Source organism: Calidris pugnax, unplaced genomic scaffold, assembly GCF_001431845.1.
Source record: "Calidris pugnax isolate Ruff unplaced genomic scaffold, ASM143184v1 scaffold25, whole genome shotgun sequence".
Classification (NCBI taxonomy): Eukaryota; Metazoa; Chordata; class Aves; order Charadriiformes; family Scolopacidae; genus Calidris; species Calidris pugnax.
In genome coordinates this window covers 4,636,571-4,660,352 of record NW_015090805.1, presented here as the reverse complement: position 1 = coordinate 4,660,352, position 23,782 = coordinate 4,636,571, and the positions used below count along the sequence as shown (strand labels likewise).

Sequence of the window (23,782 nt, the reverse complement as noted above, 5' to 3'; positions counted from 1 at the left end):
TAATGGGGGAAAAAAAAAGCTAGACAGAACCCATAAACATGATCACATTGAAAGGAAAGCTCATTTTCTGTTATTTGCTAGAGTTGTTCCCATTTTCTAAGCTGATCAGCAGCAGTGTCTGACCTCTGGTGTCTAAAATCAGTATCAAACACTACAAGAAATCAAAGCTTCAACACATTTCATCCAGGCTGACTGCTCTGCTCCCTGGGTTACTCTTATTTTGCCACACTGGAGATTTCAGGCCTACTAAAGAAATTTTGGCCTGATGTCTTTAAACTGAACACCAACAGAGAACTCACAGGAAGCCATGACCTGCCTTTCAACACCAGCAACAGAACAAGCTGCACCACTGATTTTATAAAGAAATGTTTCACCTAATGTAAAGAAATGAAAAAAGGCCAAAAAAAAAATGGCGTGATATAACTATGCAGAGGGCTTGGCAAGACAGTTAAAAATATCCCAGATTTACTGATTTTATTAGAGGAGGGTAGAATATCTTGTGTCATGCTTTTAGCCAGAGAAGGTCTGGGAGCAGAACTGTAAGGTTTCCAGATCTAAGTTCTGTTAAGATAGCAATTATTCCACATGCTGAGAGAGTGTTCAAATTAACTTTAGGGCAGAATGTTTTAGGTCCACTGAAATTAAGCCTACTGAATAATTCTTAGAATAATTCCTTAGAAAACTACGAAAGAATTGTCTGTTCTTTCTGAGGAATGAGGCACCTGTTTCATGCATATGACTTGGCAAAATGATTGCTCTTTTCCCATCTAACTTCCACAGCCTTAAGGATGCTTAGACCTGGGATTTTTGTTTTGGCCAATGTTTAACTGCAACCCTTTATGTATTCCACTCTAAAACTGTACTGCCTTTAATAAAAAGTTATGAAGCAGAACATGAAATCATTGTATTTTCTGGAAATGCGTTTCAGTTTAGTTTTCTGGACAAAAGATTTAATGAGTGGAACCAACGAGAGACATCAGAAAACATCTGAAAAGGTTAGTCACACTGCTTTGGGGTGAATTATTATTGAACTGCCAGGAGGATTAAAGATGAGAGATGAGCTTTTGCACAGCAGCCAAACATGGTCAGAGCCTATGTGTTTCGCAGATCCCAGGGGCTTGTCTGATCTCAGAAAGAGAGAGAGGAAAAGACCCACCAAGAATTAGAGAAGCAAACTGGAAAGAGGTGGGTTAAGGGAAAAAAAATATTTTGGGCTTCTGATGTTTCAGAACTGGAGACAGACCATAGGAGCTGGATGGGTGTGTGTATTAGGGGAAGGGAGCAATGGGCACCGTAACCCTTCAGATAAGAAATACTGTTATCAAGCAACAAGTTATCCATCCCTCTCCCTGGCCAGCAGGGCAGAGAGAAGTACTCGGCCTACTTTGCAGCAAAAGAGGTTGCATTATGGTGGATCCTTAACTGGTACAGGATGCTTGATCCTTATTGTCCTCCTATATTGGACTGGCTGACCAATTTGACACATAAGGCATTAGACATCAATGTTGCTCAAAGACATAGACCAGCAAGCACATTCTTGTTCTCCTCAGGGGTGCTCTGACATGAACTATATCTCCTTGAGACCAGCCTGTCCCTAAACTCTTGGAGCAGTGTGGAACAATTCCCTTGTCTGCTGGTGGCTTAAGTCCCAGTCTCAAGGCTCTGGGGTGAAAGTCGTCGTGCTCAGGAAGTATTCAGTGAAAAGTTTCCATGCGAGGATCCACTTGACAAAAATTACTTGAAAATGCAGCAGGTGATCTTACGGTTCTCTAATTTTTTGAGCATATTTGGAGGTTCTAGCAGGGGAGCGCAGCTACCATACAACCTTGACCCATGAATGGTATGTCTCAATCAGGGAAGGCTGTCCTCTTCAACCGAGCATGCAGCTTCAGAAGAGATGCACATGGAGTGAGGGAGGATGGGGACACCAGCCCAGCCAGCCAGACCAGTCAAATCAACCCTGGCAATCAATGGGGTGACAGACGTCGCAGCCAAATAGTCAACACTGTTTAATACCTTCATAAGTGATCTGGATGGTGGGATCAAGTGTACCCTGAAAAAGGGATGACAACAAACTGAGTGGGGAAGTGGACATTTCAGAAGGGAGAGCCATCTAGGGTCTAGGGACCTAGATGGGCTGGAAGAGTGAGTTCACAAAAACCTTATGAAGTTCAACAAGAAGGGTAAGGTTTTGTACCCAGAAAAATTGCAAATAGACGTATGAGGTTAAAGTAATTTATTGTTAAATTAGGGTGTGATCTATAGGGACAGGTTCTGACGGTAATTGGTCATGGCTGTCAACTGTTGAGGGATTAACTCAGAATTCATGTAGCATTTTCCAGTCAATGGACATATGTGGAAAACATTGCTTGTCAGTGGGCTGCTGTATTACCGTCTGGTATATGCACCAGCAGAAAGAGGGGCTAGAGATCTGGAAAGCCATTTAGTCAAATTTCTGGAGCTTTTTTAATCTAAGCACACCTCTGCCTCATTGAGGAGGGGTTGGAATCAGGCAACAGTTTTTGCAGTGGTGCCAAAATTATTCTGAATGTTTTTTTTTATTATTTCTCTTTTTGTTACGTTGTCTTTGTTTGCTGGGTTGTGCACATGGAAATGACTGTGTGTGGGGAAGTGTTTACATTTCCTTAGAAAGAATTCTGCAGACTGTCATCTGATGCTTTACAGACCACCACTGTCCTCTGTCCAGAGGGTAAAGTCATTGTTCAAACTCATCCCCTGGACCTAAACAAGATTATTATGAGTTAGCTCAGCACTAACTGAAATATTTGTTACTAAACATGGGTTTCTTGAGCATATGAAGAAGTTGTGGTGGAGGAATGCGGTGCCTGCCTTATCTTGGAGAGGAAAGACCCCCAGTCTTGCTATGCTAACTTAAGGTATTTTCTCTCATTGCCATTGCATCCTTTAGCCTTAATAGCTTCAGTCATGAGAGAACAGCATCAGGAGACCTGGGCTGTCTTATTGAATTCTCCAGGGACCATTTTTTAGCACAATGATTCCCACAGATCTGAGGAAAGACAAGGTAAATCTGCACAGTACCATAGTTTCTTTTTTTCTGTAGTCACCAAGGGTAAAATAATAGTAAGAAGCTGGAAGACAACCAGGGCTGAGCACAGAGAGCTGAGAACTGCTTCTAGCCAACTTTGCAACCTTCCAGGGAGAAGATTTGGTAAATTTAAGATCAAAGATGGCCTCATTCTCCAGCGAGCAAGGCTTTGAAAGGCACGCAAATAGCATGCTGCTTTCCTGTGGAGGAGAACACTTTGTATTCTTGACAGTGCAAGTGAAATGCTAACGCAGAGAAGGCAATTATACTGATATGACTAGTCTGGAAAACAGCATTTAGATGAGCCAGATAATGGGGAGGAGCTCCAGGAACTTTCTCATTCCCCTTTTCATAAGCAGAGAGATTATCACCATTTTTCTTCACAGTACTGAACAGCGGGAAAGCAAATGCACCGCACACTGTGCATTTAAGAGTGGTATCAGAAAACTGAACCCTGCTCCGACACAGGTTTTTAATTCTGCCCCACAAAAGACTATCCTATTGACTGTTACATTTAGGAAAACCAAAGCAAAATAAACTCCTGACTGCTACCAGTAGTGCCTTTGTTCATGTAGATATCCCACCTATAATTCAGACCTATGCTAGGCAAAACACGTTCACATGGGCTGTCCACTCCTCATTTGCTCTGAACTGGCCTCATTTTAATCACACCATTTCTGTGAAATCCTGCCAGTTTCACAAGAAAAACATTTATTATTCTTTACCTTGTTCTGCTAGTCAAAAAGATAAAATTGGAGATCTCTGACAATAGAAAAAAAATATTAAGGGGTTATTAAGGGCAATTTTCCCTCATAGCCCCCAGGTGACAAACTGCACAGCCATCTTCATCAGCTGAGCTCTGCTCCAAAGAGTACTGAACATGTACTTGATTGGATTTACACTTATTTATTTTAGAATAAATATAAAGCTTTGTCAGATGGTATCTATGCATCCATCTTTCTCATGCCAATTGCCAGGAAGCTCAGTGCCCAGAGAGAGAAAGGAGAGGGGGAAAATCTCTCTGGATTTAGGCAGAGGCTTACAACGAAGCTGGCAAAGGGGTTTAATGTTATTCCTCCTTCCTCTCTGCAGTAGTCCCTGCTGCTCCCTTGTTGCAGCTTTCCCCTTGCTCTGAATGAAGACCTCTCTGGCAGAGGAGAGCTGGAAGGACAACACCGCTGCATTGAGCAGAGTCTTCTGTGATAGACAGCTCTCTGTGCAGAAGAATGCATTTTCTCAAGAGAAATTCATACAAGAGAGAAATACCCATCCCGCAGCATCACAGAAACCCCAGAAGCAGCCTCTGCCAGACGCTCAGTAAAAAGCAGCTAGGCCAGGCCAGGCCAAATTGCCAATTGCAGAAAGGTTTCCCTGGGAGGGGGCTCTGGGGGCCATGTCCTCTGCTGGCCACTTTTGCCCAAGGTCCGTGGTGCTGTGTTGGGCTTTTAGGGGCAGCAAATTACAGTGTCTTGACTACAGTTTTCTCATATCGCATTCGCAGTGCAGAAACAGGGAGGGAATTTGTCAAGCCCCCACTGCTACAAAACGGAGTAGCTTTTGAAACTGTACCTTGAACACAGTGAAGAAGAGAATTTGAAGAACTACTTTAATTTTTAATGATTTAGTAAATTAAATCCTCAAGTGAAGAGGACAATCGGCTTATTAGAAACTGTGAAGTGGAAAATGTAGGGGACAAAACCACAATGAATTCTTAAAAATTGAGCATTTCTGCTTGGCTTATTTTTCTGCCAGGAGGAAGTTCAAGAGCAGTTTCTTTTTCTAAAGGCTAATGGGGGAAAAAAAAAGCTAGACAGAACCCATAAACATGATCACATTGAAAGGAAAGCTCATTTTCTGTTATTTGCTAGAGTTGTTCCCATTTTCTAAGCTGATCAGCAGCAGTGTCTGACCTCTGGTGTCTAAAATCAGTATCAAACACTACAAGAAATCAAAGCTTCAACACATTTCATCCAGGCTGACTGCTCTGCTCCCTGGGTTACTCTTATTTTGCCACACTGGAGATTTCAGGCCTACTAAAGAAATTTTGGCCTGATGTCTTTAAACTGAACACCAACAGAGAACTCACAGGAAGCCATGACCTGCCTTTCAACACCAGCAACAGAACAAGCTGCACCACTGATTTTATAAAGAAATGTTTCACCTAATGTAAAGAAATGAAAAAAGGCCAAAAAAAAAATGGCGTGATATAACTATGCAGAGGGCTTGGCAAGACAGTTAAAAATATCCCAGATTTACTGATTTTATTAGAGGAGGGTAGAATATCTTGTGTCATGCTTTTAGCCAGAGAAGGTCTGGGAGCAGAACTGTAAGGTTTCCAGATCTAAGTTCTGTTAAGATAGCAATTATTCCACATGCTGAGAGAGTGTTCAAATTAACTTTAGGGCAGAATGTTTTAGGTCCACTGAAATTAAGCCTACTGAATAATTCTTAGAATAATTCCTTAGAAAACTACGAAAGAATTGTCTGTTCTTTCTGAGGAATGAGGCACCTGTTTCATGCATATGACTTGGCAAAATGATTGCTCTTTTCCCATCTAACTTCCACAGCCTTAAGGATGCTTAGACCTGGGATTTTTGTTTTGGCCAATGTTTAACTGCAACCCTTTATGTATTCCACTCTAAAACTGTACTGCCTTTAATAAAAAGTTATGAAGCAGAACATGAAATCATTGTATTTTCTGGAAATGCGTTTCAGTTTAGTTTTCTGGACAAAAGATTTAATGAGTGGAACCAACGAGAGACATCAGAAAACATCTGAAAAGGTTAGTCACACTGCTTTGGGGTGAATTATTATTGAACTGCCAGGAGGATTAAAGATGAGAGATGAGCTTTTGCACAGCAGCCAAACATGGTCAGAGCCTATGTGTTTCGCAGATCCCAGGGGCTTGTCTGATCTCAGAAAGAGAGAGAGGAAAAGACCCACCAAGAATTAGAGAAGCAAACTGGAAAGAGGTGGGTTAAGGGAAAAAAAATATTTTGGGCTTCTGATGTTTCAGAACTGGAGACAGACCATAGGAGCTGGATGGGTGTGTGTATTAGGGGAAGGGAGCAATGGGCACCGTAACCCTTCAGATAAGAAATACTGTTATCAAGCAACAAGTTATCCATCCCTCTCCCTGGCCAGCAGGGCAGAGAGAAGTACTCGGCCTACTTTGCAGCAAAAGAGGTTGCATTATGGTGGATCCTTAACTGGTACAGGATGCTTGATCCTTATTGTCCTCCTATATTGGACTGGCTGACCAATTTGACACATAAGGCATTAGACATCAATGTTGCTCAAAGACATAGACCAGCAAGCACATTCTTGTTCTCCTCAGGGGTGCTCTGACATGAACTATATCTCCTTGAGACCAGCCTGTCCCTAAACTCTTGGAGCAGTGTGGAACAATTCCCTTGTCTGCTGGTGGCTTAAGTCCCAGTCTCAAGGCTCTGGGGTGAAAGTCGTCGTGCTCAGGAAGTATTCAGTGAAAAGTTTCCATGCGAGGATCCACTTGACAAAAATTACTTGAAAATGCAGCAGGTGATCTTACGGTTCTCTAATTTTTTGAGCATATTTGGAGGTTCTAGCAGGGGAGCGCAGCTACCATACAACCTTGACCCATGAATGGTATGTCTCAATCAGGGAAGGCTGTCCTCTTCAACCGAGCATGCAGCTTCAGAAGAGATGCACATGGAGTGAGGGAGGATGGGGACACCAGCCCAGCCAGCCAGACCAGTCAAATCAACCCTGGCAATCAATGGGGTGACAGACGTCGCAGCCAAATAGTCAACACTGTTTAATCCCTTCATAAGTGATCTGGATGGTGGGATCAAGTGTACCCTGAAAAAGGGATGACAACAAACTGAGTGGGGAAGTGGACATTTCAGAAGGGAGAGCCATCTAGGGTCTAGGGACCTAGATGGGCTGGAAGAGTGAGTTCACAAAAACCTTATGAAGTTCAACAAGAAGGGTAAGGTTTTGTACCCAGAAAAATATAATCCAGGACTGCAGCACAGGCTGGGATCTACTCAGCTAGGGAGCAACCCTGTGGAAAGTGACCTGGATATCCTGGTGGACAACAAGCTCAATATGAGTGTACAGTGTGCTGCGGTGGCAAAGAAAGCCAACAGGATGCTGGGTTGCATCAACAAGGGCATCACCAGCACACATAGAGAAGTCATCATCCCACTCCACTCAGTGCTTGTCAGGCCACACCTGCAAGTGTGTTCAGTTTTGGCCTCTGCTACACAAGTAAGATGTGGACAAGCTGGAAAGGCCACAAAGATAATCAAATGACTGGGATGCCTGTCATATAAGGAAAGGCTGAGAGAATTTGCTTTGTTGGGTTGCATCAACAAGGGCATCACCAGCACACATAGAGAAGTCATCAACACTGTTTAATACCTTCATAAGTGATCTGGATGGTGGGATCAAGTGTACCCTGAAAAAGGGATGACAACAAACTGAGTGGGGAAGTGGACATTTCAGAAGGGAGAGCCATCTAGGGTCTAGGGACCTAGATGGGCTGGAAGAGTGAGTTCACAAAAACCTTATGAAGTTCAACAAGAAGGGTAAGGTTTTGTACCCAGAAAAATATAATCCAGGACTGCAGCACAGGCTGGGATCTACTCAGCTAGGGAGCAACCCTGTGGAAAGTGACCTGGATATCCTGGTGGACAACAAGCTCAATATGAGTGTACAGTGTGCTGCGGTGGCAAAGAAAGCCAACAGGATGCTGGGTTGCATCAACAAGGGCATCACCAGCACACATAGAGAAGTCATCATCCCACTCCACTCAGTGCTTGTCAGGCCACACCTGCAAGTGTGTTCAGTTTTGGCCTCTGCTACACAAGTAAGATGTGGACAAGCTGGAAAGGCCACAAAGATAATCAAATGACTGGGATGCCTGTCATATAAGGAAAGGCTGAGAGAATTTGCTTTGTTTAGCCTTGAGAAAAGAAGGTTTAGAGGAGACCTTATCACCATGTTCCAGTATTTAAAGGGTGGCTACATAGAAAATGGAGTCTCCCTTTTTACAAAGAGTCACATGGAAAAGATGAGAGTAATGGGTACAAGTTGCTATTGGGAAGATTCCAACTAGACAGAAGAGGAAAATTTTTCACAAAGAGAACAATCAGCCACCACCAGGGAAGTGGTGGATTCCCCATCATTGGACACTTGTAAGATTCAGCTGGAGAGGGTACTGGGCCATCATGTCTAGACTGTGTTTTTGCCCAGAAAGATTGGACCAGATGATCCTTGAGGACCCTTCCAACCTAGTATTGTATGATTATTTTTAGATTTTCTTTGAAGTATAAACTTCTACCTCCAAGCACTGGGTGTCTCAAGAGCATCTGATGCAGGTGCTCCAAAGTAGTTGTTAAAGGACTTTAGAGTAGAATCAGAATGACGTAACATTCGGTGTTTAAGACACACAAGTCTATAGATGAGCAAATTGTCCTTGACAGTATTAGACTTGGCACAGTATCTTGAGACAGTTTTCAACAAAAAAGCAGACCTACATTAACCCACACAACTATATGCCTAAATTTCCTCGTATTTCTCAGCTATTAGACATTAACTTACTTTTATTTTACTATTAAAATACTTTGATCAAATTGATGGAAAGCACATGAAAATGGAACAAGGAACAAATAACTCATTTGATAAGGTAATAAAAAATTTTAGAAGTCCAATTTTCATTTATACTGCATCCCCTGGGTACAAATACAGTTGGGGCCAGGTGACCCCACAATGTATGTAAATTTTAGAATGAGTCCTTTAATATTTTATTGGAAAAAATTAATAACATTTATCAAGCCATTTTTTTATTGGAAAAAAGCTCCCAAACATTCATCAAGTCAGTTAATCTACTGAATCCAATCTCTTGGCGCTTTTAAAAATCCCATTAGAAATAAAAAAAAATTGACAAATGTATTCATATATTCATGAATGACCAGTAAACTGGATGAGTAACAAATAAAAATCCATTGACTAATTTCCTTGAAAAAACATTGCACAACTCACAGGAGAATTTACCAATCAAACATTATACAAGTAATTTAATTGCTAGGACTCTGTGAATTTTTATTTCTGCCAAAAACCTCTTGATCCAGAATTTCAAAAGTGTTTAGGGATCTAAAGATGTATTTGAGCATCTCATGGGTTTTTCAAGGCATTAAACAGGTTAGGGACAAAACACCCTCTGAATTTGAAATTCTAGTCCTTGAAAAATAGACCAGTATGTGGCATCCTACTAAGGCAACCTGAAGAGATTTCCATAGTTGAAGTTACAGGAAAGTGATTGTGAAATCTCATGTGTGTGTGTCTATGTGTGATTAAAAGTTGCCTTAACTTTCAGCTTCAGGACTTAAATTTTCCATGCTTTGGTCTATGAACAAAGGCAAGAGATTTTGTTCTTCATTTTGCTTTTGAGGGAAGAGGTGTTAGGAGGAAATTTGGTCTTATGCTGGAAATAATCTCCTTAGAAGCATATAAATTACGTAAGAATATCTCTCTTCCTCTCCCCATTTTCAATCACTTTGAAATAATTAACTCAAAAACTCTCAAAATTCTGAAGCAAGATCCTGAGTTATTTGAGAAAGAAAATAAAGACAAATTTGTTCAGATCACTAGTGTTATCTACAAACTTCTGGCTCACCTCTACTGGAGTCTTGGAAACACTCAAATTGTTTTCAAAGCTGTGAGCACACACTCCTCTCCATCTGCTTCTAACTCAAGACCTCCAGACACAACCCTCACTGTGCATGTTTGTGTACGATATTTGCACTGTTTTGAAAACCTGAGACATACAAGCATCTTGTTGAAGTGGGAATGGAAAATGTTTTAATCCTTACCATCTTCTTTAGTGCGGGTGAAAATTTGTTCGCTTCTCACTCCATCTCCAGCTCGTGTAAAAGCCAACACCTGAATGCTGTAGTTGGTGTATTTTTCCAGGCCGTCAAGCTCCAGGGATGGCTGTGTAGTAGTGACATTCTTTATTTCTCCTAGCTCTACAGAATAAAAAAGAAATTGAGTTATTGCCAAGTTCAGTCTTCTCCCAGCTATTGATGCCTTCCATGAAAATCTTGGGGATTAAAGACTGTACCAGAGAAGTAATGCTTCATTATGATAAAATAGCAATGAATTACAATAAATCAAAATAAATTCCTTTGTGTCCTGACTTATTACCAATGAAATCAGACCCAGCTTTAATTCTCAAACTTATTTTTGCAAATTTTTTAAATGCAGGGAAGAGAATTGAAAATTTCTACAAGTAATAAGATTTTTCATAAAGAATAGATAAAAATAAGAGATTATTGCAAAACATTCCCGAAAGCGAATATGAAGAAGTCATTTATCTTCATAAAGATTTTCTAGTTTTGAGACATTTTTGAGACATTTCTCATAAGTAAAAACAAGAAAAGGTCCCTTTGTTTTAAAATATGCAGCAAGTGCTGCTGCAAAGCACTTGATGGCAGTAATACCAGCTAACAATAGATTTAAACACAGTAAAACCAGATTTACTTGCAGAAAGATGATACATCTTTTTTGCAGCAAGCTAAGAAGTACAACTCATACATCAAAACAGATTTAAACATATTTAGGGCAGAAAATAAAGCTGAACAAATGAAAAAAATCCCAGTTTTAAGCGCTGCATGAACATCATCTTTTTTCATCACGTTGTAGGACGTCACATAGGAGCTTAGATGTGCGCTGATAATATTCACATAGGATCTGATCCAAAGACTACAAGCATCACTGAAAACATTTAATTTTATGTCAGTCATGTCTGCGTTTTTATGTATGTTTCTCATACTTTTTTTTTAATCTTTATTTTTAAATGTACAAAGGAACTGGTGTCTTATTTCCAAATATTTTTGACTCTAATGGTACCAGCAGTAACAATGGGGCTTTGGGTTACATTTCCACTTCACACTAAGAGAGGCCAGGATTTGCAAGACAATTGCATATTAGAGTGACCCGTGATCCTGATGGAAGGGAAGGAGACAGCTCATTGCCCTAGAGCTATGAAAATTCAGCAGGGCAGATAGGAATAAGGGCATGTGCATCTCAAACCTACAAGTATTTAATTTACATGAAAGGATTGTACATAGAATTATCATCATGTGACAAATTGCAGATCAGTGAGATATCTCATTTCTCCTCTGATCATTTCACTCATTTGCTCGGGAGTCTATTTCCCTGGGAGTTATGCTAAAAGTACAAAACATAAGCACGACAGAAGAGGCTGGCATGAAAAATAACAAGCCTTTTCCAAAAATGTTTCCTCCTTTTGCCTTCAGCTATGGAGATGACACGCATCCTGTCAAAAAATAAACAATAACCTCTCAAGTAGGCAACTAGCTAAGCCAACAGGTAACCAATCAAACTAAAATAAAATGCAGGTTTTGGGCAGGTATGTTCTAGGTAAATATCATAATTCTTTATAAAAGAAACCTGCTGGACTTTATAACTGAGATGAAATTTGATCAGGTCATTTTGCGTACTTCGGCAGGTCTAGGGAGTGTTGCCAGCCCACAGTGGAAGCCTTCCTCAAGTCACCTTTGCCATGCTGCTACTCTGCTAACACTGTACAGAAAATGGCTGCCTTAAAAAGTAGATGAAGCTTTCTTAAGTCAAGGAGAAAAGGAAGTACCATGCCTTCACAGAAGAGAGTAAATGATATAATGGCCATATATGGTTTGTTACTTAGTAATAACTTGATTTTTCTCACCTCCGTCCAAGAGATTGGCCCAGTAGATAACCCTGAATCCTTGCAGAATCCCATTCAGAGTTTCTTTTGCTAACGTTGACCAAGAAATAGAGATGGTTTCTGGCGATGTGGCAGTGGCTTGCACATTCCCTGGAGGGCAACTGGGCACTGGAATAAGATATTCACAATTTTAACTCAATGAATGCAACTCAGAATTTACCCTTCGGGTACTCTTTCATTGCTTTCATTTCTTTCTATCTAATTTCATTGCTGTCCTTTCATTCCTAACCCACCACCCATTATTTAATTAGCAGTTGCACATTATTAACATTGCAAAACCTTTATTCTTGCTACAAACCGCACGCTTCTGCAAATGCAGCTGATTTCCCTGGAATGACTTTTGATATACTGCTTCCCTACTTGCTGACTAGTCTTTTAATAGGTTTTTTTGTCACTTCTTTTGAAAAAGAAATGTGTCCTAGTACTGAAATATGCAGAATATTCTGTAAGCAATTTAAATATATATTTTAAAATTTGTAGCCAAATTGTCATCTTTCTGGAAAATTCTACTGTCCCTTTAAAATTGGTGGTGGGGGATAGCAGACACTTATTTTAAAAATACTGGAAAAAACGTTCATAAAATATTTTCACTGACATTTAGAAAAATCAGAAAAAGTCAGCCAAATCTAAGGCATTTTCTGTTGGCCATTTAGTGTCAAAGCAATACCGCAGTATTAGTATTTGGCATTCCTTTAAAGCTCATGACATCTGTAATTCTGAGAGGGACCCAAAATTAAGTAAGAACTAAAAAAAACCCACATTGCCAGGAAAAGTAAGCATGCTGGATTCTGAAGAAAAAAAATTATTTATTAAAATACAAAGTATGTGCACGCATAAGTGTACTGCCTTCTGAGGTCTTGCAGTAATAAAAGCATTTAGAGTAAATGAAAAACACCAGCTTTCCAAGAAGCGTATGCCTCAAAATCTGTAGCTCTTGAGAATTTTAGATATGTGCTGCTCCGTTTCCCCCGTGTAAAAAGTCAGATTCCTAGCTGGCACTGACTTCAGTACACTGATGCCAATTTACAATAGCTGAAAATCTGACCCACACTACCCTTTAGGATTATTATTTGTTCTTATACTCTAAAATATTTGGCCTCTTTTTGGATCTAGAATCATACTCTTTTTCCACTAGAGGACTCTCTCTCATTGTTAGAGAAGTACTTTTTATGCAGTTTGAAAAAAAAAAGTAAATTGTTCCTTGGATTAGACAGGTTGAATTTTGTCTGAATCAACAATAATTTTTCTCTCATTAGTTTGGATATCTTGGGAAAAACCCCGCATATCTTTTTATGCTGACAGGATAAGGCATTGTGCAGTACAAGTGTTCTAGGTTTCACAGCAGATTAATTTGAAAACAAAAAACAACAAAATTAACAGTATCACTTCACCTTTCAGAGTTTTACTTCTTAGCATTTCAAAACTATGATGAGATCACTATGATGGTATGATGAGATCACAAAATCTGCAAATATGTAAACACCAGAGCAACAGGTGTCTTAATGGAAGCTAGAGTCTTATCTTAATATCATTCACAGCAGGATATATCATATAAGCAGGGCTCACCTGGATGATTCTGCATCTACTGCAATTAAATTTTTATGTGCTTATTGACCAGCCTCTTCCCACCCAGCTGTCTACTGTATCTAACACCTCTAAAGTCTGGTATTCTATTATCCCCACCATATAATATATCATCACTAATCATACAACAAACGTAAAAAGGTAAAAAGAAATAAAGAAATAATAATATGTCCCAAGATAGTTGTTTGCCTAGGACTTACCATCCTCAAGAGTAGTGGTGATGATTTCCTGAGAAGAAGGTCCTATTCCAGCCCGGTTACAAGCCTGGACTACCATGCCGTACTGTGTGAATTTTTTCAGGTTATTCAGTGTATAAACTTCACTGTCCCCAGTGGTATCAATACTGATGATATTGAACTGGAAATTGCCCCCTGCACTGTACTCCCGATAGCCTATCTGGTATCCACGAATAATTCCATTTTGTAGGTGCTTCTTTGGAGCCTAAACAGAAGATGAAAGATTACATATTAAGTACTTGTCTCCAAAGTCAAGTTGTTGCCCTTAAAATTTTTGAAATATGCAAGTCAACATTTTTTCCTATCTAATGCAAGTCTATTTCTAGATAGGAATTCAAAAATATTCTCTGCACATGAAATAGTAACTTTTTGCCATGATATATACATTTCAGATGCACTGCATTGTACTTTGTGCATTCCTGTGCTAAAACGGAGACCTTTAAATGTTTTACACAGAGAAAGATCTGATAAGGAGATATACTTGAGTTTTAATTCAAATTTATAATGTTCTATCTTATCAGGTGAATTAATCGAAGTTGAATTGATAAGGGTATATTTGCATTACAGATCTACCATTCACTACTAATTGTGGTTTTGCCAGAAGCCCCTACCATTCACTTGCTAAATCCTTAATAAGGCATTTATTGATCTGTTGAAGGCAGTCGCACGAGTTTATTCAGCCAGACGCATTAGGAAAATTTTACGCTGTGCTTTGAAATATGCTTCTATTCATTCAGTGTGTAGTGTGGAAAGATGATTAGATAATGAATGCTGAAGGCAATAATGGATTGGAAAGCAGGGATTTGCATACTGAATAGCTACTAAAACAAGGTGTACAATATCTGGCATTCAAGAATAGAGACAGTACAACATTTTTGGCCATAATTATGTACTGTATTTCTCAGTCACAGTGCAAGATTCCCTGTATCTGACTAGGGGAAAACATTTCTTTACTCTGCAATATAAAATATTGTCTAGAGTAAGATAAGGATTGGTAACTCAGGGAAAAACCCATTATTGACGGAAATATCTATTAAAATTCCATTTAAATAGTATTGGACTAATTTCAGTATGTGACAATGTTCCTGTCTGATTTTCTGTGTATATGAGGTATAATTACTATAAACATTTAAAGACACAGTTTATAACCCATGAACAAAAATCTCTTTCAAATCCTCCAAACCTCTTTCAGATTTCCACCAGATGTCCGTGAGTTCATCTGTTCCACTGACCCATTAAAAAGGTCTTTGTGACACAGTTTATTGGCAATAAGTTAAAGTGGCAGAGACGGTATCCCATTAAATCTACTGAGGAACACATTCTCAATAAGAATACTCTTTTCTGCCGCAGGACCTGTCTATTTCAGTGAGTTTATAGTCCACCGTATTGCAGTCTCACAGGAGCTAATAAAACCAGGGTGAGATTTGCCTTTCATCCACTACCAACAAATCATTTGTCTGCAAAAGCCAGCACTCCTTCTGTATTTAAGATGTATCACTAGATGGGTCCGGCTGATTGAATTATGTCTTCAGATGCTTTCTTTTTTTCTCCCTCCTGCCTTCAGAAATGGAAACAAAACTTGAAGCAAGGATATAATTTCCACTGTACTACTTCAGTTCCTCTGGTACCAACAAGCTTTCTCTAAGTGTGGTGTTGTCCATTCAGATGCAGATGACCAAATTTAGGAGATTCAGGTCTTGAGCATCTTGTAAGGCCTGCTGCAAGGATTAGAATAACTTAATACAGATGAAAGATAATTAATGTGTTATTGTCGGCTTCTTTTGCTGTTATTGACACTGTCTGTATTTAAATGAGGTTTGCCAACTTTAAATATAACTATGGTTCTCAACCCAATCCCTTTTGTATAATGTCATCAGAGATTTTCATGGCAAAAGCTCCATGTGAATCCAAAATAAAAATGACGAGGTTATTACTGAGCTTATTGTCTTCCTTTTTTTGCCTCCATGACAATACAGGATAGATCTCATGGGGTATTTCTTTATTCTTAAGTACTTTGTATTGCACAATGTAACGAGTGCCTTTTGCACAGCAGTGCATTGTAAGGACCTACCCAAAGGTCAGGATGCAGCATGTTGCTAAACATAGTCCCACATAGTATGTATGTGGGAACATCTCAAAGTACCTTTTTGAGTAATGGACTAAAACTGCTTTGGCCAGGAGACAACTGCAATAATTCAAGGGAAGTAAATGGCTCACTCCTGGTTTGGGGCTTCTTAATTAAGGGGACATCTTAATTAGCTGCTACAAATTGTCATTCAGAAAATAATTCTTCTAGTAAAGGTAGGACTATGCAAGCACTAAGCTTTCAGGAGGGCAGCTCAGCGACTTCACTTTTGTCTGCAAAGGAGCTTTGAGGTCAAGGAAAACAATTAGGTTTCAGCTACATCCAGCACCACAGAAAAAACTTAGCACCCATCAGATGAGCTAACCTACCAGCAGATAAAGCAATGACTGCAAATCATGGCAAAGAGTTTTCAAGCTGAGCACACAAAGGCTTGGCAGCACAAAGATCACCATGAGCAGAATTTCAGTGAAGTGCCAGTGATTTTTAGCCCGTTTCTGTGATTATTTTGTTCTATTAGATACTGATCATTGCTCAATAAGTATTCACAAATAAATTCCAAACATGATCTTGAGAATACAACTCCAGATGCTCATTTGATATGCTTCTACTCCCCAGGCAATACCTACAGATCAGGACACTAAGTCGCTCTTGAAGTGTGCTGAAAGTACAAATTGAACCATATTTTAGACAATGTTACTGAAATGTAGGTGTGGGGAATTTGTTTGTCCTATAGCTGCCTGCACACATCTGCATCTATAAAATTTAAAGGCATACCTTCAGAATCACCAATGGCAGCTATCAACTCCAGCAGTGAACCAATGGTGCCTATCTTCTCTTGTTGCTTTTGAAAATATCCCCCAAAGTGAACTTTAAAAAAGCAAGCAAAGCCTTTCAAGCTGCCTATCCACACATCCATAAAAACAAGTTCATGTGTAGAAACTTGAGGGTTATATTTGACTAGATCTGATGGTAGTCACCCTTCTTGTGTGCTTTAAAAAGAATCAACCCATTAAGCATTTATTTCAGGTGTTGAGAATCACTTTACACTCTGTGTAGCTTCAATAGCTACTTTCTTTGCTTTACTGACTGTGTGTTGCTTTTAAATCCATGCTCCATGTATGCCTTTTATAAGTACATTGCTGTGTCTCACTTCGACCACCAGATAATCCTGTGGCTCATGACCACATGCCTTTTGTTTTTGGAAACTATTTGAGGAAAACCAACACTGATAAAAAATTAAGATGTGGACGAGATTCAAGAATCAGCAATGTATTTGTGACCTGCACATAAGAAGCCTGATAAAGACTGTTGTTTTTGAAGCTTACTACTGAAATGTCTCATCAAAACAGAACTTTTAATGCACCATTTTTAAAACACTGTTGAACTAATCCCAAAACTTTGACAGCTGAGGTCTTCTGTCCTAGTTGGACAAATCAGTAGTTACATGTCTGTCTGCATTGTACGGAGATTGTGCACTGTAGAAACCTGTCTTTTCATGAATCACTCAAAACTAACACAGGAACATTCTGGTTATTTATAGTACAAATAAATAAAAAAAGTAAATAAGCAGCCCACAGTTATTTACATGGTTAACAAGCAGCAGCTCACTGTTGCTATCCTGACTCTCAGGATGGTCCATATAACGGGGCAAAATACGCATTATCTGCATTTACAGGAGTAATTAACATCACTAAAGAAATTAATGACTATTATGCCACTATCCTACCCCAACACTCAGTACTACATATTTCAGAATCTTGAAAATATAGAATTATCAATACAATTCAGAAACTGCAATGTGTATTGAGATAAGACTACTGCATTTATATACCTTTATCCTGTCCACTACAATGTACCAGCAGTATATAGCACAAACCCATTACCTCTGATATGATACCAAAAGTATTTAAAACATTCTGTGGTTGCCAAAACACTGGGCAAAATCTAAAAAAAATGAATTGAGTCACAAGAGAGGCCTGATTTTTAAGTAATATCAGTTGCCAATATTTTTTAATCAGTTGCTCTGATTCATCAGTTCTCATGGGCTATACTGAGACACTATGTTGCTCTCTCTGTGCAGACATGCCTCCAGAAAGGCTCTGTCCCAAAGTCCATTGCAATGGGAAAAAAAAAATAAAAAATCCCACTGGCTCTAACGGTTTGGAGAAATTTTGCCCAAAACCACAGGGAAATTCTGTGAGTGCTCATTTTCCAAGCATGTAGACTTATCTCTGAAATGAGAAGGAAGTAGAAAATGTTGTTTTCATCAGTACATGTAAGCAGTTGCTGCTATTACTGTACAATGGAAGGTTCTTTCTTTGCATAATGCATCAGTCTTAATGGCCAATGTAATATTTGTCAGCAAAGGTATCTCTAAGGTCTCTCTCAAATAAAGTAACTGGTCCACCATTGTTATAATATTCCCATCAGTGGAACCTATTTGAATGCACCAAAATGCTGTTAGAGTCTGTATTCTTGGCTGCAGGTATTTACCTTCCAGGTGACCCTAATGCTTTGTGAAGATATAGGCTCAAGTTGGACATCCTGAGGTGGACCATCAGGAGCTGGAAAGAGAGAAGAGAGATGGATCAAAACTGGCCCTCACAGCACACAGCATTCAGCACTTCACATGGCTTGTGAACAATTTAACACACCAGCATCCCGGAGATTTGGGCAGAGTCAGTGTCATATGGAAAACTGAAGATACCACTTCATCAAACAAAACCAGAGCTTAGCAACTTCGTTATTCAAATGTCATCCCTAGCCAACAGTGAAATACAACACATATCAAAATACAGCAAGCTGGCAAATAAAATAAGAGTGAATAATAGTGACTTTTCTTGTTTAGTGATATGCTCACAATGGTGTTTCTGTTTTGTAAATAGGCAAGACATATTTTCAGCAGTCAGAACCCTGTAGGTGATAGAAAGGCAGCAGAACCCATTTGAAAGCAGGTGCTTCTCAGCTGACCTTCATGATGTCACAAACTTTCCAGTGGGATCCTCTTTATTCACTAGAAACTGAGCACATTCAGTCAAATATCAAATATTTTATACACAAAAACCTGCACACTTTACCATGTACCCCTCCCCAGTATAAGTATCCCAGCGTGGAAATCAGGCAAAAAATAAGTGCCAGATAGAAAACGTACGCTGTGGCTCCCACCTGAGTCAGGAGAAGTTTCATTTACTATTGATATGCTGCCAAGGGTGTACACGATGCTTTAAAGGCAAATGAAAACAGAAGGCCCTGAGTCTATGGGATCCTACTTGTCAGCTGGGCAGCTACAAGACAGATCAAGAATTAGCTGGAATTGAATGGAGAGGTGTGAGGTAAATTGCTTGCTCAGTGAGGTAAATCATTGTAAAAGAAAGACCTGAAGAAAGGAATGAAGTAATCTCAAACTGCTATAGAGGGTTCCCCTGATGCAGAATATGGCCTCAGTAAAAGGTGTTAAATTAAGTTTAATTGCATGACAAAGGAAGTAAGGCAATAAAAAGGGTGAAATGGGGCTGTTAGGGGTGGAACAGCAGTAAATGACAGCTGCAGTGAAAGGAACCAGAACACTTTACTTTAACTGATAAAAGCAGAGAGATCCAGAATACAGCCTATAATATGTTTAAGTTATTAGATACGCCCTATTCTGGACCATTCTTGACTGTCCTTCACATGGGAAATTTTGAAAGGTTGAAATAACTTAATTGTCCGCTGGCAAAAATTAAGTGTCTATGAATTTTTTTAATCCTGTGCTTGATTCTGTCCCCCTGTTGATAAACATGAATGCCGTTTGTCTGAGTACATTATAATGTAGTGGAATTTGAGCGACGCGTTTGATCCTAAAAATGGGTTTTGAACTGTGGTCCTTAAAATCTTAACTTTTCCTTGAAAGACCTCAAATTTTTTTAGAGACCCGAGTAGTTAACTGTTCCCAGAATACCATGGTGAAATGCTAAATAAGAAGTAATTTATTTTACGTACTTAATGTCATAGAGTTTTTGACAAAGACATAAAGAAAACCCAGATATCCCAGCTTCCTCTTTTGATTTCAGTATTACACTGCAGCCATAATGCTTTTTTTTTTTTTTCCCTAACAAGTGTTAGTGTAAGCATGTACTTGCAGTCTTTTTTTCCAGTGCAGGACCTAACTGTGGTTGTATGGAGGGAAAGATGTGGTCTGTAAGCTTTGAAATCATGCCATTCTTGACTATTTTTTTGCCATAGAGACCCTTGACAGTGTTGTTTATAATAGGTACAGTAACTCAGGTCACTGTAATATGTGGTACGCAATCTGTGCACCCTTGCCAATAGCATGGTTTTGAGTTGTTCAGTTTTTATATTGTCTTTCTTGGACCTTTATTTTGCTCCCTTCTCATTACCTTTTCTCTCATTCCCTTCACTCATGCTGTTCTCCATTTCCTATTGCAAAAGCAGAGAAGAGATGCAAACAGTGATCAAAAAATGATGCTCTTGTATATTGCACACCACCTGAAACCAAACCCCAGGAGGCGAACATCACATACTCTGCCTAAGCCTGACCTTCTCTCTTCCAATTGTTCCCTAGGTAGATCAGTGATTTTTGAATACAGTTCCACACTGCTGGTCTCTTTCTCCAAATAGACGGCTCATTAAAAGACAGCGACAAAAGGATCAATTATTCTGAAACCTGGTTAAAAAGAACTGAATAAAATCTGATGTTAAAGTTCCACCCTGTTCGTGGGAAAGCTGATTTTTTATTTCAAGGCCAGCTGCTTATCCTGACAACTTAAATATCAGCCAGGAAAAAGTCAGCAAGTAAGAAATATTCCAAGCATGTTTGAATAAGAGAGAAAGAGAGAGTAGATACAAGAACCAGCCCTCTACTCTGAGGTATATGCACAATGAAGGTTGGGCATTTTGGGGACACAAATGATGCTGACCAGAAGAATGGATAGTCTGTTTTCTCCAGGGATTTCACATTTTCATTGAACAAAGGGAGAGAAAACCCCTGATCAAATGATAAATATTTTGCAAACAAACTATTTACCATTGATAAAGATGTTCACTGAAGGCCAATAAAAAATGTAAATACCCTTCACACCTTTCCTTCCACTAGGATGAAAAAGACACCTGATAAAAAAAAGAAATGCAGATCAAGTCTCCTGTTTACTCTGCTTTGTGCTGTGAACCCTTGTGTCCTGTTCTTATTCAAAAGTCCCTCAGAACCAAAAGCATGTTCTCCTGAGAAGGGGTATATTTTCACTGGAGTAAATTCACCCACAGAGAAAATGAGTGGGAATTATGCAGTTGTATTCAGATAAGCTGATCTGAAAATTGGTTAACAAATGTATAAAGTCTAGACCAAGATGAATCTTGAAAAAAAAAAAAAAGAGCATTTTCACTGCCAGGACACTGTCACCCAGATACTTCCATTATGGTTTTCCTCTCAAAATACCTGAAGAACGAAGCATTGCTGGCTCAGCATAGGATAGCAGGAAAAATAAAATTAGCAAGATCAAAAATGTGTTCTCAAATACAAATGAGCAAGCTCCTGTCTGGTCAAGACTTTACAGAGTAACTCCACACAGCTTCAGTGGACTAAAGGTGTTGAAGCTGCTTGGGTTACTTTTTCTTCTGTACACCTTTGTACATTGTATATAATTGCAATGTATACCTGGCAGGAATATTTATGGCCATTAAGCATTTTCATTCCTAATTGCTGAAAGAGAGAGCCATAGCCCTCCACTTTTCACCTATAAGTCTTTTTCACTGTCACATATAACATGTAGGCCTTGGGATATCATAGCATGCACAAAGCTGTGCTGTCCTTACTCATATGCTGCTTCTGCTAGCCCTGAGAAACAAAAATAAGATGGCACTTAAAGGCAGCAATTTGAGTGCACAAAAGAGTGGCTCCAGCCCTCAAAGTGAAAATGCCCACATAGCAGAAACCTCTAGTGCTGTAGAACACGTGGAAACAAAGAACAAGGAGATGACCCTAGCTAATGATAACCAACAGACTTGTACAGTAATCAGAAAACTAAATGGTGAGTGGGATAGTAGGTAAAACACTACAGGAAGGTATGATTCATGTAGAGCAATGTTCTCAAATGTGGGTAGCTTAAATTAGTTAACTATAGTAATATCTGGGTATCTAAGGAAAGCCACAAGACCCATAGGGGAAGAACGACCACTAAAAATAGGATGCTGTTGGTTTGAGTTGCCTAATTGTAGATATAGGTGTTGCATTTCCAGGCTGAAAATTTGGAGCACAATGTCTTCTTTGACCACTAGATGCCACTGAACGGCTTTAATTACAGGCTTGCACAACGAAGTTGCAAAAGTCACAGTGTTTTATGGGAACAATTCAGCATTTCTTTCCATGCAGCTGCAGCAACATAAGCAGCACTTCAAGTAAAGGTTCCTCACGTCAAAGAGCAATAAGCCCCATCACAATTTAGATGCCACAAAACCAGGGCGTACCTGCTTCGTCAGTAGTGATGGTGAGCTCGTTGCTGGCTTCGCTCTTGCCGATGCGATTCTTGGCGTACATGCGAATGTTGTAAGTCGAGGAAGGGTGGAGGTCAATGATAGTGGCTTGGTTTAGCTGAGGGGAAACGTCTTTGGTTCTCTGAACAGAATCCCACGAGTCTATTTCATAAGAGATTAAAATAAAACACGATGTTAATGTCACTAACACAAGCATGCAGTTACACCACCTCACAGCACAGGATGCTGCCGTTGCTGAATTAACCCAGAGAACGCCTCACTCCGAGACAAGGTTGGCTGTGCTCCAAAAAGGGAAGAAAGGGAATTAATAAACAGGAATGGAGGGGTCTTAGACTAGGAGAGATTGGGCAGAAAGTTTGATCCCAGAGTCCAGGAGCTCAGGCCATAGGTGGACAGTGAGCACGAGCTTGGAGAACTTAGACACAGGACTCAGCATCCTCCAGGACTGAAGCTGTTGCCCTGACTCACCTTAGGCTACAGGTGCAGTTTAACACAAGGGGAATGTAGTACCCCCTTAGCTGTTTGCGTGCATCTGTAAAAGGAGTTAATTGTTATTAACCATGCTTACTATTCATCTGTCTGTTATGTTTTTAATAAATTCTCCAGACATAAAATAGGAAAAAGGACGGAAATTGGCTAAACACAGTAACCCCTCCATTTCATCCAAGCATTCAATTGCTGCAAACAAAATAATGGAATCTATCCATTTAAAGCATCTTGATGTCTTTTATAAGTTGCCATCCTTTATTTCTTTCTTACTGCAGGCGATGTTCCTCCTTTAACCTCTGCAGAATCCTACGGGGGATGTCACTGAGGGCTCTACAGGAGTGTTTTACAGTACGGGTCACTGTAGGCAGCATCACAGAAAGCTCAGCAAATAAGAAAGACTAGTTTAAAAATAGAAAGCTCACTCAGATACAAAATATCTGCACATACTGTGCAAATCCTTTTTTATGAGCTTGCAAAAGATGCAGAAATTGTCACAACGCCATCTGCAGCTCGGTTGGGTACAGGGCCTGTTTGCTTGTCCATGTGGCTTCTTTTACCCAGAAAACATCTAGGAATCAGACATTTAAGTGCTAACCAAATTCTCTTGAATATATTTTTCCTTGGTAACTGAGTGTGTCACAGTTTACTCTGTAAGAGGCCTTCAGAAGTTCTAAAGGAGTTACCTACAGGCAGCACAGATACAACTTTGCTACAACTTCACAGAATTTCTTAAACTTTACAGGATTTTAACCAGGAGTTACAGTCCAGTGTGTTAAATGCTCTACAAGCACAGGAGGAGACCCTGTCTGTTCCAGCGTACCAGGCCAACAGGAATTTAAAGAAAATACCCACTTGGTATGCAGAATGTGTTGAATATCACCTGCTGAGGGTAATAATTTCTTTTAATATAGCCCATATATTGTAAAATTGCTTAAGCTTTTACTTGATTGATTGAAATGCTGACCTCTGAGTGGTAGGACTCTGTAGTACGTATTAAATGCTGAAATAAAATAAACATATTTGAAAAATTCCTGTGACTCTTAGTAGATTAAATAATA

The 23,782-nt window shown here is 39.5% G+C and overlaps 1 protein-coding gene across 2 annotated transcripts in view; it reads right to left on the bottom strand.

The window, feature by feature from the left end:
- The window catches only part of DSCAM (Down syndrome cell adhesion molecule), a 484,086-nt gene that overhangs the window by 86,964 nt on the left and 373,340 nt on the right, over nucleotides 1–23,782 (bottom strand). For both annotated transcript variants that reach the window (XM_014938224.1, XM_014938225.1), the window contains 5 exons: nucleotides 22,209–22,376; nucleotides 18,243–18,313; nucleotides 13,628–13,868; nucleotides 11,805–11,951; nucleotides 9,925–10,080 (listed from right to left, as the gene is read on the bottom strand). In XM_014938224.1, the coding sequence (XP_014793710.1) occupies nucleotides 9,925–10,080; nucleotides 11,805–11,951; nucleotides 13,628–13,868; nucleotides 18,243–18,313; nucleotides 22,209–22,376 (783 nt within the window). The remainder of the gene's footprint in view (nucleotides 1–9,924; nucleotides 10,081–11,804; nucleotides 11,952–13,627; nucleotides 13,869–18,242; nucleotides 18,314–22,208; nucleotides 22,377–23,782) is intronic.